This window comes from Petromyzon marinus, chromosome 77 (assembly GCF_048934315.1).
Source record: "Petromyzon marinus isolate PM22_M1 ecotype Great Lakes invasive population chromosome 77, UKy_Petmar_22M1.pri1.0, whole genome shotgun sequence".
NCBI lineage: Eukaryota > Metazoa > Chordata > Hyperoartia > Petromyzontiformes > Petromyzontidae > Petromyzon > Petromyzon marinus.
Window position 1 is genome coordinate 4,154,407 of NC_133743.1, and position 16,193 is coordinate 4,170,599.

Here is a 16,193-nt window from a genome sequence, read left to right on the forward strand (position 1 = left end):
CCTCACGCCATAAAAACAGTTTCTTCCCATCTGCTGCTGGCCTGTTAAACAAGGCCAAGGGCTAACACTGTTTTTAACATTTGATCTACATAACGACACGTTGCTGATATTAACTATGTTTCCCTATTTGTATTTTTAAATTATATCTTAAAGCTATTTTATATTCGATATTTATTTAATTTTATATACTTCAGCCCCTTAGTGTTAGACTTTTAACCCTTATTATAGTAAGACTTGTTTAAAACTTATTTAAGATTTTAGATTCCTATATGTTGAATGTATGCACCATCCTGCCAAAGTAAATTCCGTGTCGGTGTGAACTTACATGGCGAATAAAACCCTTTCTGATTCTGATTCTGATAGTAGTGTAGTGTATAGTAGTGTATAGTGTAGTGTGTAGTAGTGTATAGTAGTGTATTGTATAGTAGCATAGTGTATAGTTGTGTATAGTGTAGTGTATAGTAGTGTAGTTTATAGTAGTGTAGTGAATAGTAGTGTAGTGTATCGTAGCGTAGTGTATAGTAGTGTATAGTGTAGTGTATAGTAGTGTATAGTGTAGTTTATAGTAGTGTATAGTGTAGTTCATAGTAGTGTATAGTGTAGTGTATAGTAGCGTAGTGTATAGTATTGTATAGTAGCGTAGTGTATAGTAGCGTAGTGTATAGTAGCGTAGTGTATAGTAGCGTAGTGTATAGTAGCGTAGTGTATAGTAGTGTATAGTGTAGTGTATAGTAATGTATAGTAGTGTACTTTCTAGTAGTGTAGTGTTGTAAATGTCGGTTATAAAAATTTGATGAAAATAATAAAAATTAACTGAAATTTGGAAAAATGCGTAGTTATCCGAAATTATGTTTATTGATGTAATTATGAGCATAAATTATGCTAATTCGAGAGATAGTCGTATTAATCTATGCGAACATGCGTGATTATGCAAATGTAAGCCTTAATAATAATTAGGCCCCGCCTCGCTGACGACGGTAGTATTATCAATTGGGATAATACAATTAAACGTATGAAGTTATGCAGGTGTGCTATGAGTATGCCAGAGTAAGCTCGGCTTTGTCATCTATGTTCGTATTATCGATCGGTATAATACTCTTATTCTCGTATTAACATTTACTGATTATGTATTAGTGTTTTATGTCAGGTCTCCAAATTGAAATCTCAACGCAGAATACAGTTCTTATCATTAAGATTATTATGCATGAACTCAGGAAAGAAACACGCAACCACTTCTGTGTTAAGCAATTTTATTCTAAACGAAACCTTAGCTCTATACTAAGTGAACTCTCAGGCTTGGAATTATCAACACAGTACCATCGGGGAATTCCCTCAGGCCGCAGCACATTTAACATCAAGGATTGCGTTATTTCACTTTGGCAACTGCACATATCATCAATTCCACCGCGTAACACGAGCTTAGTTGGTACTAGGAGAGTCTTAACCCATCATGCGCGATATTCTAAACAAAACCTTAACACTTATAATATGCGATTTATTATGCTTGAATTGTCAACACAGTACTCCAGGCGATGTTCCCCTCATTGACTATACATTCTGCCCTCAATAATCACATTGTTAATTGGGTAGCAGATCAATTGATTACTTCAGAGTACCACGAGCATACACGGCAAATACGAATAAAAAAAATCCTTAAAAATTGATCCGACGACATTCATGCGAAAGGCGATCAAAGCAATTATTATACCCTAAAGGCACAAATATACGTCAATAGATTCATCGGCGAGGTTATATAATGAACGAGATGTCTTGGAATAAGGTGTTCCGCCGTACGTGCCCTCCCACGGGATATTAATTAATTCGTGGACAAGATTGTATGATAAAGAAACCGGTTTAACACGATATTCTCCCTGTGAGCGTATGGAATCGTAGCGAAGGTTTCAAAAGTGTAATTGTATTGATGAATCTATGGGTAATCTATGCGATTGTAAGTAAAATCACAAAAATATTACTGTACTTAAAAAAAACCGACGTATTCTCATCACTCGGTGAGCCAGCTGATGGTTCAGGTACTTGATAATTAGGCTTCTTATTAATGATTCGTGTATGTGTTGAGTGTTGTGAATTGGGTTGAGTAGGGGTATGTTCTGGATCAATTCTTTGCGTCAAGAAGATGCCAGGTGATGCGGTGGCAGTGTGAGTATCATGCGAATAGCTGGATTCCTTCGTTCACGACAGCCGTAGTTCAGCCCACAACTGGTTGACGGGTTGACGCGATGGTCGCCGTTGGCGCGATGATCCGTCGGCAGATGGCGCCCGCAGCTCGTCTGCTGCTGTTGACGCTCTTGCTTGGCGTCGCTTGGTGGCGCTCTCTCTGGCGATGAATGATGGTTCCGTTCGTCGACGGCAGGTTTGGTCAACGCTCGACTCTTTCCGCCCTCTGGTGGCTGATGCTGGAATTCTCGTCAGCTTAGCTAGACTGCAGTGACCCTTGTGAGTCGAGGTTCAGAGCGGAATGCTTTTCGAGCGATACTTCTTCTGATGGTGCTGAGTTCACACAGCGTGGCATGTCGCTAAACAGCGAGCCTCGCCATTCTGGGCGAGTTGTTGAGTCTTCTTCTGCGTCGCTGGTGGCTGATATCTTCTGATGGTCGCCGTCTTCTGCCGCTGGTCGCTGATGCTTGAATGCTCACGGGCGGCTGGTCAGGCTCTTTCCCCTGCTGGGTGAGCCGAGTCGGCACCACGCTTGGCCGCTGGCAGCTGGCACCCTTGCTTGGTGGCACTGGTTGCGCTGCAGCTGGCAGCTGGCACTCGAGGAAGAATAAAAGTCTTTTAGCGATACTTCGTCTTTCAGCTCTGAACTCACACTCGGTGACACATCGCTACTCTGCATGCCTCACCATGCTCGGTTGATTGCGGGGCCCACCGGGGCCTGCCGCTCGCCGCCTTCTTCTGTAGCTCGCCGAGCTGTCCCTTGTTGAACTGAACTGTCGAAATGATGGTTGAGCTGTTATATCCGAAAAAAATCTCCGCTCTGCATTGTGGGGAGGGGTGTGGTCCGTGTCCGTGTGTGTGTGTTATTAGGTCATCACACATCCGTGGGCACAGATGGCACCCGCGATAAAGAGTAATTTCCCTCGCTCTGGCGTTAAATTCCATTCTCGTGCTGCGGTAAGACAAAGGCGGCCGGGAGGCTCCTTCCTATGGAACACAGTCTATCTTGGCTATGTAAGCCCGACCCATTCAGCCTCATCCCTTCTCGATAACCCTTGATTTAACACTGCATCATTATTGTTTGTTTATGTTTCCCAAGATTTGTGATTTAACACCGTCATCACGGCACACTTTCTAGGTTTATTAATTTTCGTCTCCCCATCTGTATGCTTGAGTTATCATTTATTTCATTTTATTTCCGATGTCCTGAGTTTAAGAGGTAAGTTTCTTGACCGTTGTAATTCATATCCCTTGGTTTATGTAAGGTCATGTAACGCCGAGATGTGATGTAATTTAAGGTGAATCACGTGAGCATTAATATTATGCATGTGATGTAATAACCCGCTGTGTGAATTGTAGTTTGGTTTTTTCTTAATGAGGGTGTGGATTCTTTATGATGTCGACTCGTTGTTGCTAAGTTCTGAATTTTAACCATTGTAGATTGCCCTATATGACATCATAACAACAGTCTGGACCACTGGACAGGTTCCGCAAGATTGGAAAGATGCCCTGGTGGTCCCCCTCTTTAAGAAGGGGGACCGCACAGACTGTAACAACTACAGGGGCATCTCACTCCTCAGTGTGCCGGGAAAGGTCCTGGCAAGGATTATTCAACATCGCCTTGCCGGGCACGCTGAGGAGTGGCTTGTGGAGCCCCAATGCGGTTTCAGGAAAGGGCGGTCCTGCACGAATGCCATATTTTCTGTCCGTCTGCTACAGCAGAGGTGTAGGAAATTCCAGCAAGACGTACATCTCTGCTTTATTGACCTGGTCAAGGCCTATGATACCATCAGTAGGCCTGGGCTCTGGGTTGTTCTTCGTGCTTTTGGAGTACCTGACCCTCTGCTCACGATCATTAAGGACCTTCATAATGGTGAGCGGACCCGGGTAAAACTACGTGGCTGGGAGTCAGAGCCATTCCCTGTACACCTTGGGGTGTGACAGGGATGTCTTCTGGCTCCCACATTATTTAACATCTATTTGACCACGTAGTTCATGAAGCCTTCAATAGTTGTACCGGGGGAATCTCCATATGGTACAGATACAATGGGAGGCTGATCGATGCCTGGGTGCGGTCAAGGGATGGCTCCCTATTGCTCAACCACGTTATGTATGCCGATGATTTGGTAATAGCTGCTCATTCAGAGGAGGAGTTGGAGATGCTGCTGTTGAGACTGGAGCGTGCTACTAAGAGATGGGGCCTTACCATCAGCCCCACCAAAACTAAGCACCTGCCTGGGTATTTTGTACCATCGGACACTCCACCCCCACAACTCCCAATCGGTGATGGGGCAGTTGTGGAGAGAGTGGAGAGTTTCCCAGACCTGGGCAGTGTGCCTATGACCGGCTCCAGTTTAACAGCAGAGGTCTCACTCCGAATCAGTCGGGCGGCAATATCTTTTCATCGGTTGCGTAACGCTGTGTGTCGCTCCGAACTAAGCTTCAGGTCTTCTCGGCCACGGTCATTCCCTCCCTTCTCTACGCTTGCGAAACATGGACCCCCTTAATGGAGCATCTTCGCCGGTTGGAAACATTTAGGTTGGCCTGCCTACGATCCATCCTGGGTTTAACCAGGCTGGAGTGTGTGAAGAGCTCACAAATCCTTGAAAAATCTGAGCAAGGTCCCATCGGTGAGCTCCTCCAGCAAGCAAGGCTGCGTTGGCTGGGTCATGTTGCCCGCATGCCCAGCCACCGCATGCCAAAACAGCTTTTGTTCGGCCGGATCGAGGGGGCTAATCAGGCGCGGTACGGGCTATAGAAGAGATGGAGTGATGTGGTACAGGAAGATGTGGAGCGTAGTGGACGTGCCGATGACCGGTACCAGCGGTGTCAGGATCGGCCTCTGTGGAGGAGGCTCGTGAAGGACGCTACTGGGCAGTTGGAGGCAGTCGCCCTCCAACAACAACAGAGGGCGGAGGAGCTACGCTCACAACAACGAGCGGAGTGCCGGGTGGCTAAAGCACAGCAGGTTGGCACAGTAGGGGGCACAGGTGGTGCATCAGCCAGTCATCTCGGTCATCTCAGTCAGTCGACCCGTGGCACCTGGGTTTGCTCCGTGACCTCCTGGCGGCGGGCGTTTGACACTTCACGTGGCGTCAAGGTGCACATGGCCCGGCACAAGCGTCGTGGTGACGTCACCGCCACTTAGTGGCGAATGGCGGTTGTTGTTGTTTATGTGTGTGTCTGTGTGTCACTGTGTGTGTGTGTCTTTACGTGTATGTGGGGCCACCCAGGCCGGTACAGGGACCCAAGAACGAGGAGGGGGCGGAGGACGCAGGATTGGGGGGTCCTGGAGGGGCAACCCCCGCTCGCCTCTCCTGGAGCTACGTGCACGGCGCCTCGCAGTGCCCCCTGCTGGGCTCCACTCTGGGCGCGAGCCTCGAGCTCGCGGCGCGCGCCCAGCCCCAGCGCGCGCTCCTCATCTGCGCCGAGCGGCGCGCCGAGTTCACCTACAGCCACCTGCTCGAGCGGGTGCGGTGGTGGGGGTTGGCGAAGGGGGGGGGGGTGGGAGGGGGTATGGTGGGAGGGCGGTGTTGGGGCCATGGGGGAGAGGATGGGGGGGGGGGGAATAGGAGTATGAAGGGAGAAGGCGGTGTGGCGTTTAGGGGGTAGGGGGAGGGGGCGAAGGGGGGAGGGGTTGAAGGGGGGAGGGGGTGAAGGGGAAGAGGGGCGTTGAGGGGGTAGTGGGGAATAGTGAGAGGGGGTAAATGGGGTGGGGCTAGGGATGCCCTGGCGGTCCCCATCTTTCAAGAAGGGAGACTGCACAGATTGTAACAACTACAGGGGCATCTCCTTCCTCAGTGTGAGGCCGGGAAAAGTCCTGGCAGGGATTATTCAACAGTTTAACACGTAGTCTTTCGCGATCAATATAATCCATAATAGAGGGGTTTTTTTAGGTTAGATATCAATATTTATATCACGCAACTATACATAATTACGCGATTTAAATAACCCAACAAAAAACCTATTGTGAATTATTCAACATCGCACCCTTGCTAGGCAGTGCACTGAGGAGAAGCTTGCAAAGCCCCAATGTGGTGTCAGACCAGGGCAGTCCTGCACAGACACCATATTCTCTGTCCGTCCGGCAGAGGTCGAGAGAATTTCAACGGTATCTACATCTCTGATATTGATTTGCTTAAGGCCTATGATACCATCAATAGGCCAGGGCTCTGGGCTGTTCTTTGTGCTTTTGAGGTAACTGAGTCTCTACCCACAATCATTAAGGACCTTCATGATGGTGGGCAGGCCCGGGTAACGCCACGTGGCCCGGAGTCGGAGCCATTCCCTGTTCACCTTTGGTTATGACAGGGATGTCCTCTGGCTCCCACATTATTTAACCTCATCTTTGACCACGTAATTCGAGAAGCTTTCCATGGCTGCACCGGAGGAATTGCCATCTAGTACAGCTACAATCGGAGGCTGAATGGTGCCCGAATGTGGTGGAGGGATGGCTTCCTATTGGTCAACCATCCGATATTTGCTGATGAACTGGTGATTGCTGCTCACTTAGAGGATGAGTTGAAGGCGCTCTTGCTGAACCTGGAACTTGCCACTAATTGGTGAGGTCTATCCATCAGCCCCACCAAAACTAAGCACCTGCCTGGGTATTTTGTGCCATCAAACAACTCCACCTTCAGCTTCCCATTAGTCATAGAGCAGTTGTAGAGAGAGAGGAGAGTTTATGTGGGGGCCGACGCCCGCCTCCCCGCTCCCTGTGAGCGGGCGGGGCGCGACGTCCACCCCCTCCACTCCCCCCTCCTCCTCGTCGGCAGCCCCTCGCCGGGCCCCCGCCGATCGAGTGATCGCCCCCCCCCCCGCGCCAGCGTCCTCTCTGAGGGACATGGCTGATTTGCTGGCTCACCACTGCCCAGGGTTATCCTGCACACGCCCACGTACACCACCACAAAAGCAAACGCGGAGGCGTGCAGGCGCGCGCCCCTACAGGCGCTTATTTCCCACAAACGCGCTCGAACGTTGGCGAGCGGTTTTAATTTTACACCTCACCCGCGTGCGTCCCTGCAGGCGCTTGCTTCACACAAAGGCGAGCGCTAACCAAAAAGAAACGGCGGCGGTATGAATATGTGCGCGTACCCCCCTCCCCACCCTCCCCCCCCCCCGGGTGGTTAGCCCTAATCCTCTGCACACCGAGGCTAGCGTTGAAGGGCTGCGCGAATTTGCGCGTGCCTCTGCCGTTAATGCCATTGCCGCTGTGTAAACGCGCGAGCGCCGTCGAGCGCGTTCATCGCACCCCGCCCCCGCCCTAATTATTCACGCGGCACACTGCAGGCGCCCGTTTTTCACTCGCGCGTGTTTACTCACGCGCGAGTGTCGGCGGCCGTGTATGTTTTAATACACGCGCGCCGCACACACACGCTCAAATTACCAACACCGCACTGAGGTTCCACCTACACACACAAATCACACTGCGCCAACACTCTGTACTAAAGTTTATTACCGAGGCAAATATACCCTACCTGGGGCGGGGGATATTTCACGAAAAGAGCTTCGCCTAACTCTGCCTACGTACCCAGTCACTCACACGTCCTACAACGTACCTCGAAGCTGGACTCACGGCGTCCCATGGACGCTGAGAGAGTCAGAGGGAGGAGGACGAGAGAAGACTTGACATATCACTGCCTCGCAGCAGCACTCGCTGGCATCACACGAATGCTGTGAGCGGCTTGAGGAGGTAGGACGGCAGGGAGTGGGTCTTGACGGCCCGGAGGTTGAAGACAAGAGACCCAAAATCGTCCCCGGCTCCTCTTTTCATTCTCTAAACTTCAAAGGCCCAGGGTGACATCATACCATGCAGCCAATTGTGCGCTTACCTGTGGTTACCTCCCCCCCGCCCCTGTTACCGGCGGGCGGGGCGGCCACCCATTGTCCCTTGCTCAGGGATCCTTCCTCCATTCTCCCCCCCCCCCCCCCGAGTTGTTCCTCATTGCGGTTGGCCCAGTGAACCTTTTTTTTCTGGGCCCATAAAATTTTAAACCAATTTTAGGGGCACCGCAATGTAACCTGCCCTGCGAGGGTCGGCCAATCTCCTGGCACCGGGAAACCATGGGACTCTCCCTCTAGGGGCCCTTCGGATGAAAACCCGATGTGCCAGGCAATCCCCTGCCAGGGCACTACGTGGGTGCGCTGTGTGCGGGTGTGTGTTTAGTGCAGGGGCCAGGAGGGAATTGCGGCGATTGCGGAGTTGCTCCACGGTCGTAGCACCACATTTCCCATACCTGGACAGGGTGCTTATGAACTGCTCTTGTTTGACAGCAGAGGTCACACTCCGAATCAGTCGGGAGGCATTATATTTTCATCGGCTGCGTAATGGTGTGTGGAAGCTACCTGGCGTGTTGCTCTGCCCTCCCTTCACTATGCTTGTGAAAAGTGGACCCCTCTAATGGAACATCTGCGCCCGTTATAAAGATTCAGGTTGGCCTGTCTACGATTCATCCTGGGTTTGACCTGCAGGCTGGATTGTATGAGGAGCTCACAAATCCGTAAACACATTCCCATCAGTGAGCTCCTCTGGGAGGCAATGCTGCATTGGCTGGGTCATGTAGCCCGCATGCCCAGCCACCGCATGCCCAAGCAGCTAAACGGGCACCACATGAGCTGGAGAAGAGATGGAGTGATGTGGTACAGGAGGACGTGGAGCTGAGTGGACTTGCCAATGACTGGTACCAGCAGTGTCAAGATTGGCCTCTATGGAGGTGGCTCGGGAAGGACGCTGCTACTGGTCAGCTGGAGGCAGTCTCCCTACAACAACAACTGAGGGCACAGGAGTGACGCTCACAACAACGAGCTGAGCACCGAGTGGCTAAAATCCAGCAAGTTGGCATAGTAGGGGGTACAGCTGATGCATCTACCAGTCATCTCCGTCAGCCAACCCATGGAACCTGGGTCTGTCCCGTAACCTCCTGTCAACGACCCTTCGACACTTCACGTGGCCTTAAAGTTCACCTGGCCTGGCACAAGCGCAGTGGTGACGTCACAGTCACTTCGTGGCAAATGGCGCGTATTGGTATTGTGGTGGTGGTGGTAGTGATGGTTGTGATGGTGGTGGTGATGGTTGTGGTGGTTGTGATGGTTGTTCTGGCGGTGATGGTTGTGATGGTGGTAGTGATGGTGGTGATGGTGATGGTTGTTCTGGCGGTGATGGTTGTGATGGTGGTGATGGTTGTGATGGTTGTGATGGTGATGGTTGTGATGGTGATGGTTGTTCTGGCGGTGATGGTTGTGATGGTGGTGATGGTTGTGATGGTTGTGATGGTGATGGTTGTGGTGGTTGTGATGGTTGTTCTGGTGGTGATGGTTGTGATGGTGGTAGTGATGGTGGTGATGGTGATGGTTGTTCTGGCGGTGATGGTTGTGATGGTGGTGATGGTTGTGATGGTTGTGATGGTGATGGTTGTGATGGTGATGGTTGTTCTGGCGGTGATGGTTGTGGTTGTAGGCGGACCGCATGGCCGCGGGGCTGCTGGCCCTGGGCGTGACGCGTGGCGACCGCCTGGGGATCTGGGGCCCCAACTCGGCCGAGTGGGCGCTCACCGCGCTGGCCGCAGCGCGCGCCGGCATCGTGCTGGTACAGCGGCCACAACCACCACTATAGCCACAACCACCACCACTATAGCCACAACTACCACCACTATAGCCACTATAGCCACAACCACCACTATAGCCACAACCACCACCACTATAGTCACAACCACCACCACTATAGCCACAACCACCACCACTATAGCCACTATACCCACCACTATAGCCACCACTGCCACCATTATAGCCACAACCACCACCACTAGAGCCACAACCACCACCACTATAGCCACAACCACCACCACTATAGCCACAACCACCACCACTATAACCACCACCACTATAGCCACAACTGCCACCACTATAGCCACTATAGCCACAACCACCACCACCACTACAGCCACAACCACCACCACTGAAGCCACAACCTCCACCACTATAGCCAAAACCACCACCACTATAGCCACTACAGCCACTACAACCACAACCACTACAGCCACAACCACCACCACTATAGCCACTACAGCCACAACCACCACCACTATAACCACCACCACTATAGCCACAACTGCCACCACTATAGCCACAATCACCACCACCACTACAGCCACAACCACCACCACTATAGCCACTATAGCCACAACCACCACCACTACAGCCACAACCACCACCACTATAGCCACTATAGCCACCACTATAGCCACCACTGCCACCACTATAGCCACAACCACCACCACTAGAGCCACAACCACCACCACTATAGCCACAACCACCACCACTATAGCCACAACCACCACCACTATAGCCACAACCACCACCACTATAGCCACTACAGCCACAACCACCACCACTATAGCCACAACCACCACCACTATATCCACAACCACCACCACTATAGCCACAACCACCATCATTATAGCCACAACCACCACCACTATAGCCACAACCACCACCACCACTATAGCCACAACCACCACCACTATAGCCACAACCACCACCACTATAGCAACAACCACCACCACTATAGCCACAACCACCACCACTATAGCCACAATCACCACCACTATAACCACAACCACCACTACTATAACCACAACCACCACCACTACTATAACCACTACAGCCACAACCACCACCACTATAGCCACAACCACCACCACCACTATAGCCACAACCACCACCACTATATCCACAACCACCACCACTATAGCCACAACTACCACCACTATAGCCACTACAGCCACAACCACCACCACTATAGCCACAACCACCACCACTATTTTAACCACAACAGCCACAACTACCACCACTATAGCCACAACCACCACCACTATAACCACAACCACCACCACTATTATAACTACTACAGCCGCAACTACCACCACTACAGCCACAACCACCACCACTATAGCCACTACAGCCACAACCACCACCACCACCACCACTATAGCCACAACCACCACCACTATAGCCACAACTACCACCACTATAGCCACTACAACCACAACCACTACAGCCACAACCACCACCACTATAACCACAACCACCACCACTATTATAACTACTACAGCCGCAACTACCACCACTACAGCCACAACCACCACCACTATAGCCACTACAGCCACAACCACCACCACCACTATAGCCACAACCACCACCACTATAGCCACAACTACCACCACTATAGCCACTACAACCACAACCACTACAGCCACAACTACCACCACTATAGCCACAACTGCCACCACTATAGCCACAACCACCACTACAGCCACAACCACCACCACTATAGCCACTATAGCCACAACCACCACCACCACTATAGCCACAACCACCACCACTATAGCCACAACTACCACCACTATAGCCACAACCACCACCACTGAAGCCACATACTCCACCACTATAGCCAAAACCACCACCACTATAGCCACAAATACCACCACTATAGCCACAACCACCACCACCACTATAGCCACAACCACCACCACTATAGCCAAAACCTCCACCACTATAGCCAAAAGCACCACCACTATAGCCACAACCACCACCACTATAGCCACTATAGCCACAACCACCACCAATATAGCCACAACCACCACCACTATAGCCACAACCACCACTACTATAACCACTACAGCCACAACCACCACCACTATAACCACTACAGCCACAACCACCACCACTATAGCCACTACAGCCACAACCACCACCACTATAGCTACAACCACCACCACTATAGACACTACTGCCACAACCACCACCACTGTAACCACCACAACAAAAGCGATAACCACCACAACCACTATAACCACAACAACCACAATCACCACAACAACAACCATCACCACTATAACCTCAACCAGCACAAAAACAACCACCACGACAACAACCACCACCACTGTAACCATCACAACAAGCACAACCACTAAGACCACCACAACCACCACCACTCTAACCACCGTGGTGCTGCTGTCCGTGCTGCAGGTGAACATCAACCCGGCATACCAACCCCAGGAGCTGGAGTTCGCCCTCAAGAAGGTGATGGTGGCGGTTGTGGTGGTGGTGATGGTGGTGGTAGTTTTGGTACGGATGTGGGTGGTAGTGTTGATGAAGGTGGTGGTGGTGGTGGTGGTGGTGGTGATAAGGTGGTGGTGATGGTGGTGGAGTTGGTGAGGGTGGTAATGGTGATGGGGTTGGTGATGGTGGTGGTGGTGATGATAGTGGTGGTGATGGTGGTAGTGGTGGTGATGGTGGTAGTGGTGATGGTGGTGATTGTGGTGGTGATTGTGGTGATGATGGTGGTGTTGATGGTGGTGTTGATGATGGTAGTGGTGATGGTGATAAGGTGGTGGTGATGGTGGTGATTGTGGTGGTGATTGTGGTGGCGATTGTGGTGGTGGTGATGGTGGTGATTGTGGTGGTGATGGTGGTGATTGTGGTGGTGGTAATGGTGGTGAATTTTGTGGTGATTGTGGTGGTGGTGGTAATGGTGGCGGTGGTGATTGTGGTGGTGGTGATTGTGGTGGCGATTGTGGTGATGGTGGTGGTGATTGTGGTGATTGTGGTGGTGATTGTGGTGGTGGTGGTGGTGATGTGCAGGTTGGCTGCAAGGGGATCGTCTCTGCGGTGGAGTTTAAAGGTCGCAACTACCTCGACCTCTTGACTCAGCTCTGCCCCGAGCTGCCCTCCAGCTGCCCTGGAGACCTCCACTCTGCCCGGTCACCCACCCACTCACCCACCCACTCACCCACGCAGGCAAACACACACTGACTCACTCACTCACCCACCCATCCACTCACCTACCCACTCACCCACACAGGCAAACGCACACTGACTCAATCACTCACCCACCCACACAGGCAAACACACACTGACTCACTCACCCACCCAAACCGGCAAACACACACTGACTCACTCACCCACCCATCCATCCACTCACTCACTCATCCACCCATCTACTCACTCACCCACACAGGCAAACACACATTGACTCACTCACCCACTCACCCACCCATTCACTCACTCACCCACTCACTCACCAATTGACTCACCCACTGACTCACCCACTCACTCATTAACTGACTCACCCACCTACTCACTCACCAACTGACTCACCCACCGACTCACTCACCCACACAATCAACCACCCACTGACTCACTCACTCACCCACTCCCCCACCCACACACCCACTCCCCCACCAACCCACCCAACCACTCACCCACTCAACCAGTCACTTACTCACGCACTCACCCACCCAACCACTCACCCACCCACTCACTCCCCCACCCCTCACTCACTCCCCCACCCACCCACCCACTCACTCCCCCACACATCCACCCACTCCCCCACCAACCATCTCACTCTACCACCCACCCACTCACTCCCCCACCCACCCACTCCCCCACTCACCCACCCACCCACTCACCCACCCACCCACTCCCCCACCCACCCACTCCCCCACCCACTCACTCACCCACTCACTCACCCACCCACTCACTCCCCCACCCACCCACTCCCCCACCCACCCACTCACTCCCCCACCCACTCACTCCCCCACCCACCCACTCACTCCCCCACCCACCCACCTCACCCACACACCCGCTCACTCCCCCACCCAACCACCCACTCCCCCACCCAACCACTCCCCCACCCACTCACTCCCCCACCCACTCACTCACCCACCCACTCACTCCCCCACCCACCCACTCCCCCACCCAATCACTCCCCCATCCACTCACTCCCCCACTCACTCACCCACCCACCCCGGCAGGCTCCCTGATCTCCGGGTGGTCATCTCGCTGGTGGAGGGGGAGCCGAATCCCGGGGCTCTGTCCTTGCGTGAGGTCGAAGGCCGCGCCACCCCGGGCCTGGAGGCAGAGCGCCACGCGATCCACTCGGCGCTGTCGTGCGACGATCCCATCAACATCCAGTACACCTCGGTACAAAGACGACGATCCCATCAACATCCAGTACACCTCGGTACAGAGATCCCCCGGGTAGCCTCAGCAGGGCTGTGGGGGCAAGTGCTGTAAGTAGGGAGTAGCAGCACCTATTATTCACGCATAGACAAAGCTCCCCCAGGTAGCCTCAGCAGGGCTGTGGGGACAAGTGAGGTGAGCAGTAGGGAGTATCAACACCTATCATGTACACACAGACAAAGATCCACCAGGTAGCCACTGGCGGGCTGTAGGGGCAAGTGCTGTGAATAGGGAGTATCAACACCTATGATATACACACAAAGCTCCCCCACGTAGCCTCAGCAGGGCTGTGGGGGCAAGTGCTGTTAGTGGTAGCGAGTATCATCACCTGTGATATACACACAGACACAGATCCACCAGGTAGCCTCTAGCAGGGCTGTCGGGGCAAGTTCTGTTAATAGGAAGTAGCAGCACCTATGATATACACACAAAGATCCACCAGGTAGCCTCAGCAGGGCTGTGGGGGCAAGTGCTGTTAGTGGTAGTGAGTAGCAGCACCTATGATATACACACGGACAAAAATCCTCCAGATAGCCTCTAGCGGTCTATAGTCCCAGCGGTAGCAACTCAACGCAGCAACACCCCTCCCGGCTTTTTGTCGTTGACATTTTTTTGTTAAATACATTTTTCACCAGAATGTCTATCAAACCTCCGACCATTATCAATGATAGACAAACAGTATTGGACATCGGGAAGAAGGAGAGCTTGCTTGCCCAATGCAGCCTGCCCTGAGATGACCCTTTATTTACCAGACAACAACGTCAGACGAGACGGGGAGGAAGAGTCGCCGTTCAGACGAGGAATATAAAACATCCTCACTGTACTGCAATGCCGAGCATATTCTCGTGCAACGCACAGTCCCTCGTTAACAAGTTGGATGATGTACGGGCCGGGATCGAATTCCAACGGGAAACACGAGAATCTAAATGTTCTGTGTTTCACGGAAAGCTGGCTGAATGGAATTATCCCGGACGCAGCCATCGGGCTAAAAGGCTTCTCTCCTTTTCACCACGATTGGACTTTGGACAGTGGGGGAACAATAGGTGTCGGATTGTGTGCGATGATCAACTCATCTTGGTGTGTTCTAGATTTGAAGCTTTCGTGACTGCAAGGATTCATACTCTTCGGTTTTTTCGGTAAAGTCACGTAGGTAAAATAAAATACAACTAAATTAAATCACGACGTTTCGGAGGCAACACAAGCTTCCGTCTTCAGGTGGAACAGATACAGCAAAATTCGCTGTATCCTCAAGTGAACAGCTCTGGAATACCCGAGATTATATACAGGTTAAGGGGGGGAGGGGAGGGCTAAGTTAAGCTGCCTTTTGTTATGCTGCAGGGGGTTCGGGGGGAGGGCGATGGCGTGCTGTACGAGCGCAGGCACCATCCTGGTATAAACGGAAACGGCTGTACAATTATAAGCCAGCTAACGTTTGACTTGGTTGATGACATCTTTCCAAAAGTTGCTCAATTTGAAACCATCCTCTCGGTTGAAGTTGAGTCTATGTTTGTATATTTGGATGGCTTCATGGACAAATCTTTGGTAATAACCGGGAGGTTTGCATAGTACTTTGGTATCAGAGAAAACAATGTCATGAGAACCCGCTGTGTTGAAACAATGATCAGCCATGGCCGAAGAATTCGTTCTACCGTGTTTCAAATCTGATTCGTGCTCGCGAATTCGGTCAGAAATATGTCGTTTCGTCTCCCCGATATAGCAGTCACCACAGATACAACTCAATTTGTAAACACCGGGGTACTGTAAGTAAGGAATGACATCCTTTACGGATGGGATCAGATCACGGTTTTGTGTACTGTATTGAACCGGACCTGGATCTTGTGTTTGTTTAGAATTTTGGAAATCTTTTTGGTAACGCCTGCTAGAGAATCCGTTCCTCTTGAGGGCCAGATGTACATGTTTTAATTCATGTACCCCTGGCCCTCAACAGGAACGGACCATACCATCCGCCAAGCTGTTTCTCCCACCATACAGAAACA

At 51.7% G+C, this 16,193-nt stretch overlaps 1 protein-coding gene across 3 annotated transcripts in view; it reads left to right on the forward strand.

The window, feature by feature from the left end:
- The window catches only part of LOC116957568 (medium-chain acyl-CoA ligase ACSF2, mitochondrial-like), a 73,438-nt gene that overhangs the window by 24,537 nt on the left and 32,708 nt on the right, over positions 1–16,193 (forward strand). For all 3 annotated transcript variants that reach the window (XR_012930940.1, XR_012930941.1, XM_076056706.1), the window contains exons 2-6: positions 5,409–5,646; positions 9,632–9,760; positions 12,202–12,255; positions 12,817–12,935; positions 13,989–14,157. Coding sequence is in view for 1 of the 3 variants with exons in the window: in XM_076056706.1 (XP_075912821.1) it covers positions 5,409–5,646; positions 9,632–9,760; positions 12,202–12,255; positions 12,817–12,935; positions 13,989–14,157 (709 nt within the window). In the remaining 2 variants the exon portion in view is untranslated. The remainder of the gene's footprint in view (positions 1–5,408; positions 5,647–9,631; positions 9,761–12,201; positions 12,256–12,816; positions 12,936–13,988; positions 14,158–16,193) is intronic.